Source organism: Camponotus floridanus, unplaced genomic scaffold (assembly GCF_003227725.1).
Source record: "Camponotus floridanus strain SB8 unplaced genomic scaffold, Cflo_v7.5 scaffold14, whole genome shotgun sequence".
NCBI classification, from domain to species: domain Eukaryota; kingdom Metazoa; phylum Arthropoda; class Insecta; order Hymenoptera; family Formicidae; genus Camponotus; species Camponotus floridanus.
The window spans coordinates 869,168-885,687 of record NW_020229259.1 but is presented as its reverse complement, the minus strand read 5'-3'; the positions used below and the strand labels follow the sequence as shown (position 1 = coordinate 885,687).

Genomic DNA, 16,520 nt, shown 5'->3' with positions numbered 1-16,520 from the left:
TTGTCTTTTTTAAGGATGTTTCGTATGTCACAATTTCGACAAAAAGTAACTGAAAATCAATATTGACGAATATATCCACTTTTGGTGTATTTTGAGTAATTGTGAAATATTACAATTTGATCTTAGCTAGTGTAGAGATGTATTTTTTAAATATTTATTGCGTTTTTATTGAAATATTTCGAATTTTGAAAATCGAAATGATTAACTTTTGGCAGAGAATTTCATCTTGTGACAGATACATGGCTAACTTCATTGAATTATATTTAATATCTTTTTAACCAGTTAGTACTTGTATAATATATTATTTGACCAAATATTTCCTCTGTATCTAAACTTTTGCAAATTGTCAACAAATTCTGAATATTATTTCCATGTGTTTTTGTCATTTCAATCGATGTGGTTATACGTCCCATAAGAACACATGCTAATTCGGTGCAAATTAAAATCCTTATAACTTGTGAGAGAATCGATTTAAAAATTATACTGAAGATTCTAAACATGTGTAAGAACATTCTGTACAATTTTCATTAAATTCTCAATATTTTAAAAATAGGTACAAAACATCCCTAATGTAAATCCAATAGTTTTAGTGCATTTTTCTTTGTCTTTTTTAATGCAATGTAAAGTCCAGTTTTAGTGCAATCCTATCTCATTCCATTCAACCATTAAATAAATAATAGTTTTCTTAAAAGAATTCAACATATCTAGACTTTCGACATATATTGCGATTAAAATGTCGCAATCGAAGCCTGATCAAGCAGAATTCTTTTAACATGCGTTAAGGTGTTTATGAGAATCGATATCAAAACAGAAACGTGATACCATGAAATGATAGGAATCCGGAAATAATGGAATGAAGGGATAAGGAAAATCTTCTTTGAATAGATTTACTGAAGCATAGTTAATGAAGAGAAGCGTTACGACGAATAGACGTTGTTACCTTAAGAAAGAAACGATGGAATTACAAAGATCAGCATAAAGGAAGCGATAAGAGACAGACGGCGAAAGAGAGATAGAGGAAATAGAGAAGATAGAGAAGAGAGATGGACAGAGAGACAGAACGAGAGCAAGAGAAATCCCTTTATCCCGATCGAGAGGAGAAGCGCAGATCCAGACCCAAAGTATAAATATTGCGTAGAAATTGTGCGCGGACGTACAGTCTGCACCTCTGAAATATACCTTATACATCCCATCTGCGGTTTTGTTGTCGTCGCGAATGTTGGGTAACGTGGCGACCCTGTATGAGTCTGAGCGGCCATGCTGCTGTAAAAAAATGGGCGATAAAAAAATCATAAATACATCATGCGGGACGCAACAAAATACAAAATAAATCAGTATATAATATATGCATTATGATAAAATTATATATCTCGAAAATGATGCGTGACATGTGTGGAGTTTCTCGCGTGTATCTGTGTCTCTCGCGAATTGGACTGCTGTTTCCCTCGAGAATCGAGCACCTTGAGGCTCAAACGAGAGTTTCCAAATTTCGAGACTTTCCATGCGAAATTTTAGACATGTCACTTTGACAGCAAACGACCGCTCGATAGCGTCGATTTAAATGGACCAGTTTTCCCACAGCACCCGCGGTCGTATCGGGCGCAATCGCGACCTTCTCATGAAAGAAAGAGAGAGAGAGAGAGAGAGAGAGAGAGAGAGACACGTGGCCGGCGCGCATTTGACACGTGACATCGCGGTGAGAGAGAGACGGAACAGAGGCCCGATTTTCAAGAGCGACCTCGGCGCGACCGCGTTCGGATAACGACCACTTCCGGTAGTGCATGCCGGTTCAATGGAGACTCGCCAGCGTCGACTATGCTGAATGCTCAATGGTAATCGGGTCCCGTAATCGCGATTACGAGAACCCACGCGACGGTACAGTCGCCATCAACCTTTGTCTCCGCGGAAATAAAATTGCTCGTACATTTTCCTCAAGTAAACAAAAAAACATGAGACGGAGTGATTTGTTCCATTAGCTCGGAAAAAAGATGCTGCGATCTAGTTTTTCTCTTGAATACATTATTATAAACTTGATCCTTGGAGTTATTTATGAAATTCCACATCTTCATCAGGATGTCTATTTAAATTTTGTAACAAACAAATTTTCTGAAAGTTTCCTGATTTTCCTAAGGTATTTTTCTTTAAAATTCCTATGTAAAAAGAAGACTTTTTTAAAGATATTTTAATGCAACTTTCTAAAATAAAATCAAGTTTCAAATAGATTATTAGATTTGTAAATATATTGGGAAAAAAATGAATTACTTTTGATCGAAGCATTTTTTCTCGCATAAAATTTTCTTTTTATCATTGAAAATTACAATGAAGAATATGTACTACGTATTCAATATTTTATTAGGACATTAAATTATGTGATCAGAGATATATATTTATAATAAATATTAAATACACACACATTTAATTTACAACTTGCCTTATCGGTAGATTATTATATGATATAACATGAGAGATTATATTATAATGTAACATGATATAACATGATATTATAATTTAAGTAGTGTAATACATTATATAATATACATACTAATTATAATATAATCATATTATATTATTATAATATATTATGCATAATACATTATATTATACTACATAATTGTGTAATAATAATAATAACAAATATTTTAAGATTTTTAAATTTATTATATAGTGCTTGATATTTTGGAGAGGAAACATTGGTTCAGAATTGAATTAAAACAAATACAATTCATCTGTTTGTTCCTGTAATATAATAAATTTGCGAGATCAATTGGAATATAAAATGAGAAATAAATGATTTACAAGTATCGTATTTATAATAAATATTATCAGAAAAAAATATATAAAAATAAATATTAAATTTACGACGATTAAATTGAATATACCTTTCCTAAATATCATCTATATTATTTTTTACGGTTATATTTAGCCATAATTTTCCTAGATCTCACCTATATTATTTTTTACGGTTATATTTAGTCATAATTTTATAAGAATATATAAAGATGTATATATATATATATATATATATATATATATATATATATATATATAGATACAGGGTGTCCCAAAACTCATAATCAATCTTCCAAAGACAAATTCCTGGGATCATCCGAAGACAATTTTTCCTCAACGAAAATGTCGACGCACTAATAATTTTCGAATTATAAATGATTGAAAATAAGGGGTTTTTCGTAAACTAAGCTTTGTAGAAATAAAGTATTAACAAAACCGCATTCTTCGATTAATTTTAAATAGAGTTTACTTTAGTTGAGTTTTAATTTAAGGCTTAATTGCAAAGATATATGATGACAAAAATCGGGAACATGCAAAAAATAATAGCCTTCATCGACATTTTCACTGAGGAAAAATCGTCTCGAAACGATCCCAGGAATCTGTCTTTGATAGATTGATTATGAGTTTCGGGACACCCTGTATATATATAAGGATTAAGTGACAATTTAATGACGCACGTAATTTATAGAAATATATAAAAATATATAAAAAATGTATAATATGTAAAAGTATCCTTCAATGATATCATCGACCATGAAAACCGGCAATATTCTCACGTATGTACCGGATGTATTAACTGACGAAACGCGAGACTCGTGACGCGCTTTACACGCGTGCAATTGCTGCACGCGGTCGTTAATTCTGTCACGACGGCTCGTTACGGCCGGCGATTAGATAAAAGACCAACGAGTCGACAAATTGACGATTACGATCGGAAAAAAAAAAAAAAAGACTCCAACTTCGTGAGTTACGTGTCCGGTTTACCGGTGTCGCCGTGTATATGTAAACGATCAATTTCGCAGGTATTATTATCTCTGGTCCATCGTCATTCGCTCACCTCGTCATTGAGGAAGTCACGATTATGCAATTTGGTCACAATATACGCACTTTGCTGATTGTCCATATGATTAAGCGTACAATTTGCGCAAAGTTCGAGGTAGCTAGAGGAAATTTTCTCAGTTTGATCTCGAAAAATTAGTAATTCGGTTCTAGATTGCTTCAAAATTATAATATAATAGGATATCTACTCTAAATCTTGAAAAAAAAATAAACTTCCTAAGAAATTTTTGATTTGAAGAGAATATTTTAGGGATTTTTTTTTATATAATTTTCTAAAAAAAATGTTCTTCATTGCATGTATTTTCCGACACTTTTTCTTATATAAAAGGAAAACACAGAGTCATTTGTTCACTTGTTTACTGCATTTGAGTTTCAAATGCTACATTTACATACATACTATAAAGAAATTGAATAGCTTTTAAGGTAAGTATTTTTCTTGTATAACACTTTCATTTTTTTATCACTGAAAATTATATAATAAAAATATATACCTGTATTCAAATATTTTATTAAGACGTTGAAATATATAAAGAGATAAATAGATATTTATAATATATATTAAACATATATAATTCACAACTTGGTTTAGCAAAATTAAATTTTTAGAAGAGGAAATTTTTTAAAAAATTTCCTGAATCTTAATAAAATTCCATACGAATACTTTGATTATTTCAGATACAAAAAAGCTGTAAGAATTCCAAGTCTTCTGTGTTTTTTCAGAAAATAAATATCCAAAATATATAATAATAATTTAAATTTATAGTATTTTAAAAGAAATTAATCCGAAAAAAAATTAATCTCTGTGCTTTTTAGAAAATATTATACCAGTGAAAATTTTTAGAAAATCATATCAGTGTCATATCGAGAGATATATTCTCACTCATAGCGAACGTTGCGTTTATGCAAAGTACAAACGTACATGTACGCCCCCGCAGGATGAACGCGATTTCGACCTTATGCAAATTTGCGCGGGTCGCCATCATTCGCGAGTAGACGGATCGAGTTAACAGTCGGCGGCCCGCTAAAAGCGGAAGTGGTCGAGCTTTGGCGGCGGAAAGCACGTCGGGTCTCGGTGATTAGATCGCTTTCTGGGATCGCGTTCGTTACGTAGCCCTTACGAAACGCCTTTGCATCGTACACGTTTCCATATTTTGAGGCAACACAACAAACAACGTAATAAAACCATTTTGAGATTTTAGTATCAAATATATATATATATATATATATATGTATATATATATATATATGTGTGTGTGTGTGTGTGTGTGTGTGTGTGTGTGTGTGTGTGTGTGTGTGTGTCTTTTGTTCTCTATATTTTAGTATGAAAACAAAATCCCTTGTATGGAACATAAATTTTATCTTGCTACCATTCAATCCAATACAAATAATATTTATTATGATGCGTACAAAATTTACTTTTTCTTCTAAAAAATTATAATTTTTTTTATCTCTATATCTATTCCATACATGTATAAGTTTATACATTTTAGAATTATAAATTATATACGTAATATAAATTATTTAAATATTAATCATATTAAACATAATTATTAAAATATTAAATTATTATTTATTATAAAATATTAATTTTATATATACAATTAATATTATATATTTGGTAAATTACATTAATATTTTATATGCAAAATTTTCTTATCGTTTAAGGGAAAATAAATCAATTTTATTCTGTATGTGTCAAAATAACTTAAAATGTTTTGTACTTAAATATTCACTATTTCTTCCTTTCAAGTAACTTGTATATTATAACAATTATAAATTCCAACATGTGGACTTTTTTATTTTAAGAAAAATAAATGAATAAATTAAATGAAACCATGAAACATGACCTATGCCCATCCTTAATCTTTTCTGGCTAGACACAATTATTAAAATTGATTTGAAAGAAAGGGACGCGCGATATTTTAAAGCCACATCGAGGGAGGCATTGACTTGAGTCATTAAGGATTAACTTTCAACGATCGCGCCGCGGCGCCGGCGGCGACGTCGGCGTCGACGTCGACGGCAATCGCGACGACGCGGCGATAGCGACGTCGCGTGTCGTCGCCAGGGTCGGCTCGCGACACATTGGCACCCCCCCTTCGAGTTCGTTCGATTGATTCGCGACAGGAAGATTAAAAGTTCTCCTGGAAGTAGCCAATGGAATCCAAATGCGTACACGTACTATTTTAATCGATCACTTCATCGCATGAATATAGAAAATAAAGCCTCCCCTTCCTCGATCTTAATTCATGATAGCTCGTGACAGGACATTCGCGGTGATGTTTAAGGATATTTTGTATGTACAATCCCAGTAAAAAGTAGCTGAAAATCAATATTGACGATTATCCACTTTTGGTGTATTTTGAGTATGAGAAATTGTGGAATATTACAATTTGATCTTACCTACAGTGCAGAGATGTATTTTTTAATATTTATTGCGTTTTTATTAAAATATTTCGAATTTTGAAAATCGAAATGATTAACTTTTGGCAGAGAATTTCACCTTGTGACAGATACATGGCTAACTTCATTAAACTATATTTAATATATTTTTAACCAGTTAGTACTTGTATAATATTATTTGACCAAATATTTCCTCTGTATCTAAACTTTTGCAAATTTTCAACAAATTCTGAATATTATTTCCATGTGTTTTTGTCATTTGAATCGACGTGGTTATATCTTTCCCATAAGAACACATGCTAATTCGGTGCAAATTAAAATCCTTATAACTTGTAAATCGATTTAAAAATTATACTGAAGATTCTAAACATGTGTAAGAACATTCTGTACAATTTTCATTAAATTCTTAATATTTTAAAAATAGGTACAAAACATCCTTAATCGAAATGATTAACTTTTGGCAGAAAATTTTGCCTTGTGACAGATACATGGCTAACTTCATTAAATTATATTTAATATCTTTTTAATCAGTTAGTACTTGTATAATATTATTTGATCACAAATATTTTCTCTGTATCTAAACTTTTGCAAATTTTAAACGAATTCTGAATATTATTTCCATGTGTTTTAGTCATTTGAATCGACGTTTTCAAAAGAACACATGTTAATTCGGTGCAAATTAAAATCCTTATAACTTGTGAATCGATTTAAAAATTATACTAAAGATTCTAAACATGTGTAAGAACATTCTGTACAATTTTCATTGAATTCTCAATATTTTAAAAATAGGTACAAAACATCCTTAATGTAAGTCCAATAGTTTTAGTGCATTTTTCTTTGCCTTTTTTAATGCAATGTAAAGTCCAGTTTTAGTGCAATCTTATCTCATTCCATTCAATCATTAAATAAATAATAGCTTTCTTAAAAGAATTCAACATGTCTAGACTTTCGACATATATTGCGATTAAAATGTCGCAATCGAAGCCTGATCAAGCAGAATTCTTTATTAAAATCCTTATAACTTGTGAACGCTTTAATGAATCGATTTAAAAATTGTACCGAAGCTTCTAAAACATATGTAAGGACATTCCGTACAATTTTCATTAAATTCTCAATATTTTGAAAATAGGTATATATACGAAACATCCTTAAGTCTCCTCTATCATCTGCTCCACCGCCCAAACTTTCTGAGAGCCTTGGGCGCGAGGTTTAAAGGGTGATTTATTACATTCGCCAAGCGAGTCGATGGTACCGTACCATTCAGGCATAAGCGGATGATAATTTCCATGGCTATCCGTCCCTCTCTTTTCCACGTTTCGCGTTTCGTTCCACTTTCCCCGATTCTCCCTTCCTAACCCGCCGTCTTTTTCTCTCCCTCCTCTCTCTCGCTCTGGCGATTCGGCTCTATTTCTCTCGGGCCGCGGGTCGATGATGGCGACACGGAATCATCGGTGGAAACGCGCATGCGACCTACGACCTAGCCACCTCTAACGAACGCCTCCCACTGTCACGGATCAATATCCAACTGGGGCACTACCGACTACTGTCCTCTCCTCCCTCCGTCTCGTTTCTCGTCTTTCCACGGAGGATCTAATAACGTGCATATGCACATTAACACGCCGTGTTGTACCCGCACACACGGGGAGACGTGCAGTCCGGAACATGTCTTCATCACTTGAATGAAATATGTATGTGTACTTTGAGTCGGATCAGAATCAATTATCGATTATGCTCGGTATCGAGGGAGAAAGTACTTCTGATGCTTGATATCGGTCGAATTTATATATTTAAGAATATCTTGTATCTATTTTCAAAATATTGAGAATTTAATGAAAATTGTACAGAATGTCCTAACATATGTTTAGAATCTTCAGTACAATTTTTAAATCGACTCACTAAAGCGTACACAAGTTATAAGGATTTTAATTTGCACCGAATTAACATGTGTTCTTATGGGAAACGTATAATCACATCGATTGAAATGACAAAAACACATGGAAATAATGGAATTCAGAATTTGTTTGAAATTTGCAAAAGTTTAGATACAGAGGAAATATAATATTATACAGGTCAAATAATATTATACAAGTACTACCTGGTTAAAAAGATATTAAATATAATTTAATGAAGTTAGAAATGTATCTGTCACAAGGCAAAATTCTCTGCCCAAAATTAATCATTTCGATTAAGGATGTTTTGTACCTATTTTTAAAATATTGAGAATTTAATGAAAATTGTACAGAATGTCCTAACATATGTTTAGAATCTTCGGTACAATTTTTAAATCGACTCACTAAAGCGTTCACAAGTTATAAGGATTTTAATTTGCACCGAATTAACATGTGTTCTTATAAGAAACGTATAACGTCGATTCAAATGACAAAAACACATGGAAATAATATTCAGAATTTGTTTGAAATTTGCAAAAGTTTAGATACAGAGGAAATATTTGGTCACATAATATTATACAAGTACTAACTGATTAAAAAGATATTAAATATAATTTAATGAAGTTAGCCATGTATCTGTCACAAGGCAAAATTCTCTGCCAAAAGTTAATTATTTTGATTAACAAAATTCGAAATATTTCAGTAAAAACGTAATAAATATTAAAAAATACATCTCTGCACTATATTTAAGATCAAATTGTAATATTCCACACAATTTCTTACTCAAAATACATCAAAAATGGATATATTCGTCAATATTGATTTTCAGTTACTTTTTGTTGGAATTGTGCATATAAAATATCCTTAATGAGGCGCTGAAAATTTTATAAATATATTTTTTTTTTATATATCGAGAGTGATAAAATGATAATGTGCCTCGTATAACCTTGCATCAGCAAGCAAAAATTTATTACGCTGGGTATTGTCACTGGGGATTTTTATTTATGTGATCTCGGCTAATCTTTTCTCAGATATTTTAGAGAGATCTTTTCTCAGTTTATTTATCTTGAGCTTATCGATAGATAATAAACAGATATTAATTTACTCTCGACAATAATACGTGAAAAATTGATCGATACTGGTTATTTTAAGATGCGTCTTTCCAATTTTGTCATTTTCAATTTGATGATTTTTGATACATGACAAAGTAGATAACGAATTTTATGAAATTAATGAAATTTTGTAAATATTCAAGTTTAATTGCGATATCATTGTAACATCCACAATGCTTCGATTACAAAAATTTTTTTATATCATATTTCTTCATCCTATGGCAGAAATTTTTACAAATATAATATGTATATGCGAGTAGAAAAATGTAAATTAATGTGAGAGAAAAGTGCGAATTATGTATATAAAATAGAAAATTTTATTTTACATTTATTTTATTATATTTTAAACACATTAAAAAAAATGTGATGAAATAAAGACCGACAAGAAATAGTAATATAATGACGTAACAAAATTTCAACAATAAAATACAAAAATTTCCTATTTCGTATTTCGTTCTATGAAAGATTGCCAATGTATATGTAGATGAAGGAATGTAAATTAATGTGTGGAAAAAAGGCGAATAAAATATATGTAAAACAGGGAATTTCATTTTAAATAAAAAATGTAGCAAAAAATAGACCAAGGAAAAGTAATAGCATAATAAAATTTCAGTATAAAATAGTACACAAATTTCATATTTCTTTATTCCACGCAGAAAGATTGCAAATGTAACACATGTATGGGAGAATGTAAATTGACGTGCAGCGGAAAAGTGTAAATTAAATTAAAATATATAAAATGGAGAAAAATAAATAAAGTAAATTAATATATAAAATAGAGAAAAATAAATAAAATAAATTAATATATAATATATAAAATAGAGGAAAATAAATAAAATAAATTAATATATGAAATAGAGAATTTCATATTAATTTCATATTATTCAAAAACTATGGAGTAAAAAAAAAAGTAGTATAATGCTATAAAGAGATCGAGGAAAGGAAGAAACACGAGCTTTTACTTTATATCGATCGTGTATATATAGACATCTATTAAGTCGGATTATCAAGAGTCTGCTTCGGTTATAACACGAAATGTACATTTAAAAATAGCTTGGCAAATACTTTGCACCTTGTTGGATCTCATGACCGGCGGTGCTGGATCGAAGGCACCAGTTCTCCTGGCCAAAAATGAAAATGCCGTAGTAAAACAAGCAGTGGCCAATCGAAACGGTATTTCGCGACGGGAGGCAATCTCGTAAAAGGGACAGAGCTAAATTATTTATGAGGAAGACACACGCGGCTTTATTATCGATCGACATTATTCGGCCGATGTATATCGCGAATAATTTAAGCTCCAAGATATTGGGATATCGCTGCCTAAAGGTAGAGAAAAATTTGCGTGAGAAAAATCTTGATAATACTTTCATACACGCGCACACATATGAAACGCTTTGATGGACGTTGCACGTGCCAGAGACATTCATGCATAATTGCCTGATCGAGATATCAGGGCATCGAGATTTTTAATCCACTAGATGATGCCTTTGGGGTCCAGTTAATACGATACGATCGAGCCCGCAGTTGACATAAACTATGGAATCATATTCTGAATCCTCTTTTATCGATAAAAGTGTCCCTAAAAGTGGCTTACAGCCAATCAGAAGGCTTGTAAGCCTCTTTTCGAGGCACTTTTATCAATAAAAGAAGATTCAGAATATGGACCTACGTTGACATCCGTCTTAAAGAGGGAGACTGATCTCTAACAACTGATTGGGGGAACAGCCTCGCGCACCCTCCAATTAAACAAACGTTCCCAATATCAATCTTCCAAAGACATGGATGAGCCATTTGTCAGGCAGTCGATATTCAGAACGCGAATACCACGTTGCCGTGCAACTGGCTGGCTGACTGACTGACTAGCTGGCTGGCTGGCTGGCTGGCCTTGCACGCACCCTCACGCATTACTCACTGTGACTGAACCGCGAGAGAGATCTGCGCGCGTGACGTCACGAGGAGTGCGTGGCACAGGACGTTTTACGAATTGGGTCAAGAGGGAGAGATTGGTCATTTAACTCGAGCACGCTACGTGCCTCCCCTTCCCCCCTCTCCTTCCCCCTCCCTCCGAGTGTGCCTTGTTGGGTAGACAGATTTTTCTCGGATGCACCTATTTTCCGAGACATATTTTTTTTTAAATTTTTTTATAAAGTTTCCCCCTAATTTAGGATTCTCTTAGGATGATATCGATAATTTTGTCTCATCAAGTATTTACAATTTTAATTAATTAATTAATTAACAATTAGAAAAAGTGTTTTCTTTCTTTCCTTTATATTATTTTCATACTTATTATATTATATTTCATCGTAATGTTATGGAATAATCCCGGAAGGAATAGATTCAGCTTTAATTCGAGTTTATTTAATTCATTTGTTTGCATTTTTCTCGTTATCTCTTCTATATAGTATTTATTATCCTATTTTATAACATTTAATATTTCCTCGTCAAATTGTATATATATATATATATAAGCTACGACGCATTTAGCGAAGCGAAGCGAGTAATTTAAAATAAATATACCTGATAATCACAACGCAATATATATACATGTTAACGCAAAAATAAAATAATTCTCCGAATAGCAGCTTCGCGTATTATTAAGTTTAAAATGCCAATGTCATAGTGAAACAATGGTTTTCTTTTTTTTCCTCGTCTCAACGTGTCTTTACCTCTGTTTTATGTAATGTTATTCGATTAGATATACGAGAGAAACGTAAATTATCTCGTTAATCTTCCGAATGCTACTTGAAAGAAGTTTTCGCGTCGTTTACCTTGAAGAAATTGAATCGCGTAACTCGTCGGAGCGCGTTTTATGACTGAATGTCTTTGAAATTCACGTGCGTTAGGAGTGTAATTAGAATTTCTAATTTTTTTTATTTATCGCGAAGGAAGACTGAAAATTCAGTTATCGCGGAAGAAACACTGAATCATTAAACAGATTCGAGTCTGAAGGGACAAAGTTTGGGGAAATGTACTCTGTCTAATGGTAAGGGATAAACTTTAAAAAAGCGTTCAAGTAAAAACTTTCTCAATTCTACTCAATGTGCGAGATAAAAAATGATCCATTTAATTCATGGTGTTTTTACAGAGAAACAAGTATTCGTCTTCCTTTCTAAATGTGTAATTTCTAAAAGACATGAATATATGATAATTATAATTAATAATTACGGGCGTGTTTCAAGAAGCGTGAACCATGTTTTAAAACATCTCGTCGTGCAAAAACAATTTTAATAAAACTGTTATCGTAAAATTGATAATTAATATATCACATGGTTATCAGTTGCATATATATATATATATATATATATATATATATATATATATTCTGATTTTTCTAGGTTTTTTAGAATAAAAATTATTTTTTCCTGACCGATTTTTCAATATTTAATATTTAATAAAACTGTTATCGTAAAATTGATAATTAATATATCATATGGTTATCAGTTGCATATATATATATATATATATATTCTGATTTTTCTAGGTTTTTTAGAATAAAAATTATTTTTTCCTGACCGATTTTTCAATATTATTTTTTTCAAAATGCAAAATTTGCGTATATCACTATATTAGTAAGTCAAATGAGTTGAAAGTGATGAAAAGTATTTGAACTATTTTTATCGATAATAAATAGAATTTAAATAAAACTTATATTATCAAAAGAAGATTCATTTTCTGTAAAGTGAAAATATAAATTACGCCCACAGATAAAGATCGATTTGCAGCAAAAACAGCAAATTGCACGTGCATTATAAGTGCACTGTGAGCTAGAATGAAATTTATACTTGTTTAAAAAAAGGAAAATTAATAAGAAAAAAAAAGTTGAACAATGAAAAAAAATCCAGATAAATTATTACAATCTCTGATTTTTTCCTGACATTTCCAGAATTATAAAATTTTCTGACAATTCCTGGTTTTCCAGATTTTCCCTCATCATTAGACATCCTGGACAAACAACGTTCGTAGTAAATCAATGATTAAAGAATCGCCCGCAGATTCGTATTCATCTTAAGGAAGCACTTTACAATTTTCAGTACTTGTTAGTTCAGATTTCTCCTGCTCCAATTATCTCACCTCTATTTGAGGGAAATACCTATTTGCACGTAGAATGTCATCGCAGGTTACATTTTCGCGCTTCGAGATTCAATTTCATCCTAGATTAAACTTTGCGAGTTTTTTCGATTACCGCGATTCCATTATTCTACCATCTGACGAGTGGCTGATGAATTGCTCGATACAGACTTGTGCGAAACGCACTTGGGTAGAACATATTGAAGAAAATATTTTCAAGAAATCCGCGAATCGAATCGAGAGAAAAAATATATTAAATTTTAATAAATATATTAAAATCCGTTCAGCTCCCGAGGTTACAGACGTGCTTGTTCATATCGTTTCGTGATAAAAGTGCGACACCTACGCAAATCTCTCTTTCCACATCTGCACTGAGGGAAAAATTTTTTTAAATCAAATAAATTTGTTTTCCTGAAACTTTTGCTTTAAATGCAAGAAATTGTTTATTTCATTTAAGCAAAAGTATTTAATTTTAATTATTGCATGTTATATTAAGTACATTATTTTCATTTATATATTGTTTATATTTAAATACTATTTTCGTAAAATATATACTATAATTCATTACTTTAAATATATTACTTTTTAAAATTAAAAGATTTAAAATTTTTGGGAATAAAAAATGCATTTTAATAAATATTTTGTAAAATTAAAATAAAAATATTTAATTAAAAATTATATTTTTTTAAGCATATGTAAATAAATACTTAACTTAAGCAAACAGACGTTTTGAATACAAGTAAATACGTGATTAGTACCCACCGAATAAATAGCTTTCTTGACTAAAATTTTTTTATTTCAAGATAATTTTTCCCCCCATGTGTGTCTTCACGAAATAGCCTCGAAAATCGCGTTTTTCTTTTGTTGATAGTCTCACAAATTTTTCTCTTATTCGAAAGATTACGTCCCTACCAGAGAAATCTCGCAAACAAACTTTATCAAGATACGCATCCGTCGATATTCCTTAGCGATGCTGCCATGTGGCAAGTGCACGCGGGTCGGGGTTCTGCGATTAAAATTGGATTTTCGTCTATTCTCGTCCGGTCGACCCTGAAAGTCTTTGAGACATTGAATATATTTATGTCACAGCCGTTAAGGTTCTCTCTCTCTCTCTCTCTCTTTCTTTCTCTCTTCTCTCCGGCCTTTTTCACGCGCGCGTGCATCGTCATCCGGCGCTTTTTCAACTGGCGGAACGACCGAGCGAGCGAACACACATGCTCGATTCGTCAATAAATATTACGTGCCAAACAAAGGGGAGGCTAATTTCCGCACACGTAATGCCGTCGTCGTGTTGCTGAAGCGACGTGTCACCGCACTTCAGTTATGCATTTGACGAAAAAAACAGCTTCTCTCGTTAATTTTTCAATATCGAAATTCGTCAAAGATGCTTGCAATTTTTTATCTTTAAGTTTTTTTAAGGATGTATTGGACGGACCCCGTCTGTCTCAAAAGTTAATCCGAAGTATGAAAAAATTTAAGTTGGGCAGAATACGAATTCTAATTGATGAACAATTTTTTTAAAAATCACGAAATCATACTTCGAAGTATTCTTTAATATAAATAGGTCTTAATTTCCAAGAAAATGTATAAATTTGTATATAAGTTTTATCATCAATATTGCGTCAAACCGATAATCACAGTTATTTTTTAATAATTTCAAAACGAGCAAGTAAATCGTTTGGAAACTTTGTGGGAACATTTTTACATGTATGAAGAATATAATATTACAAAATGAAATTTTTATCATTGTTTTTTTATAGTTTGTGAATAATTTATTACCTGTCTCTTGAACGTTTACATAAGATCCTATGTTAAAATCGCAAAATTAAAAAATTAATAACTTTTAAAGGAGCAAGTAAAAAAATTTGAAATAATTCATGACTATTTAGAATGTTATTAAGAATGTTAAATTAAAAATTCACGGCGATCTCATTGATTGTAATATATCTCCAATACATCCTCAATACACTTAATCAAATGTATCACTCTCTTCATGAGAAAAAAAAATACAGAAATCTCTTAAATTTACTTCCAAGTAGATTTATACTAGTAATGTCGGAGAATAATTTTTTTTACGCGTTATTTTCAAAGTGTAATTAAGATGTTTAATTGTATTTTAAAATCACTGTGCAGAAGAGCAATTAACATAACAGAGATGACTAGTACGATTAATAAAACGCGTAAAATCATCAAAACAATGGAGAAATGTATTTGACATTCTGTCTAATGCATTTATGTGGATGTGGTATCCAACGATTTTACGCAATTAAAATCGCAAATATTGCCTCAAAAATGGCGTTTTGGAATATCTCCTTCATAAAGGGAAATTTTGCAATTTATATCGCGTGTATCAGCGTATCATGGAAGTTTTCACAATACAATTTTCTCGTAATGACCGACACACGATCGAGTTAGCTTATTGACACAATGGCGTGCGAATCGGTTTTTCTTCTTTGCCTTGACACTCTTAGCGTTTCATTGTGTCCACGTTGAGAATTTGTCATCGTAATCGGAGAAAATTAAAAAAAGAAAAACGAATTCTGTATAAAAAATGCTACGCTTTTGAATTTTTCTTTTAATATTGAAAAAAAGTTAATAAGGAAAAAAACATTTTACATGAATTATTACCGTTCCTTTCGCAATTTCTTCCGGTTAATTATTTACTTGTTTTTCTTATCGTCAATTTTAAAGAATAATGTGCATCGTGCATAGATTATTTTCTCGCAAAAGGAAAAGAATAGTCACAATAACATGAGTTCTCCGCGCTTACTTAATTAGTCAATCTACGATTTAAATAGATGTCGAAGATAGAACGTGCGTGAAAAAAAAAATTACATCAAAATGCAATGCATGCGCAATACTTTCAGTCAGTTTACTTAATTATCCATTCTGGCGACAATTTCAATCAAAATCAATGATGCAAATCGATTTTGAGTCGGAATAAACAATTAAATTATATTCAAATAAACTAAAGCTACACAAAACCGAATTCATTTCGAAATTAAAAATACAATAAAAATCAACTCTTGGGACTTTCACTCAATTTTTTTTTCAATTCTTCATAAAAATGTGTATTTCTAAAAAATATTTCTTTTTTTTTTTTAAGACATATTAAATTAATTATTATTACTCGCGACTTCTGTTACATAAATGTATGAATCATAGTCGCAGCAAAACAAGGCCATCGTCATTAAAAAAA

General features: G+C 31.4%; 1 protein-coding gene across 7 annotated transcripts in view; it reads right to left on the bottom strand.

The window, feature by feature from the left end:
• Nucleotides 1-16,520, bottom strand: part of LOC105252935 (sodium/potassium-transporting ATPase subunit alpha) — an 84,702-nt gene that overhangs the window by 21,603 nt on the left and 46,579 nt on the right. For 3 of the 7 annotated variants that reach the window (XM_011260609.3, XM_011260608.3, XM_025406360.1), the window contains exon 2: nucleotides 1,180-1,263. The exons of 2 other annotated variants lie outside the window; for them this stretch is intronic. In XM_011260609.3, coding sequence (XP_011258911.1) covers nucleotides 1,180-1,263 — 84 coding nt within the window. The remainder of the gene's footprint in view (nucleotides 1-1,179; nucleotides 1,264-16,520) is intronic. 2 more of the 7 variants (XM_025406359.1, XM_025406361.1) reach the window with 1 other exon arrangement.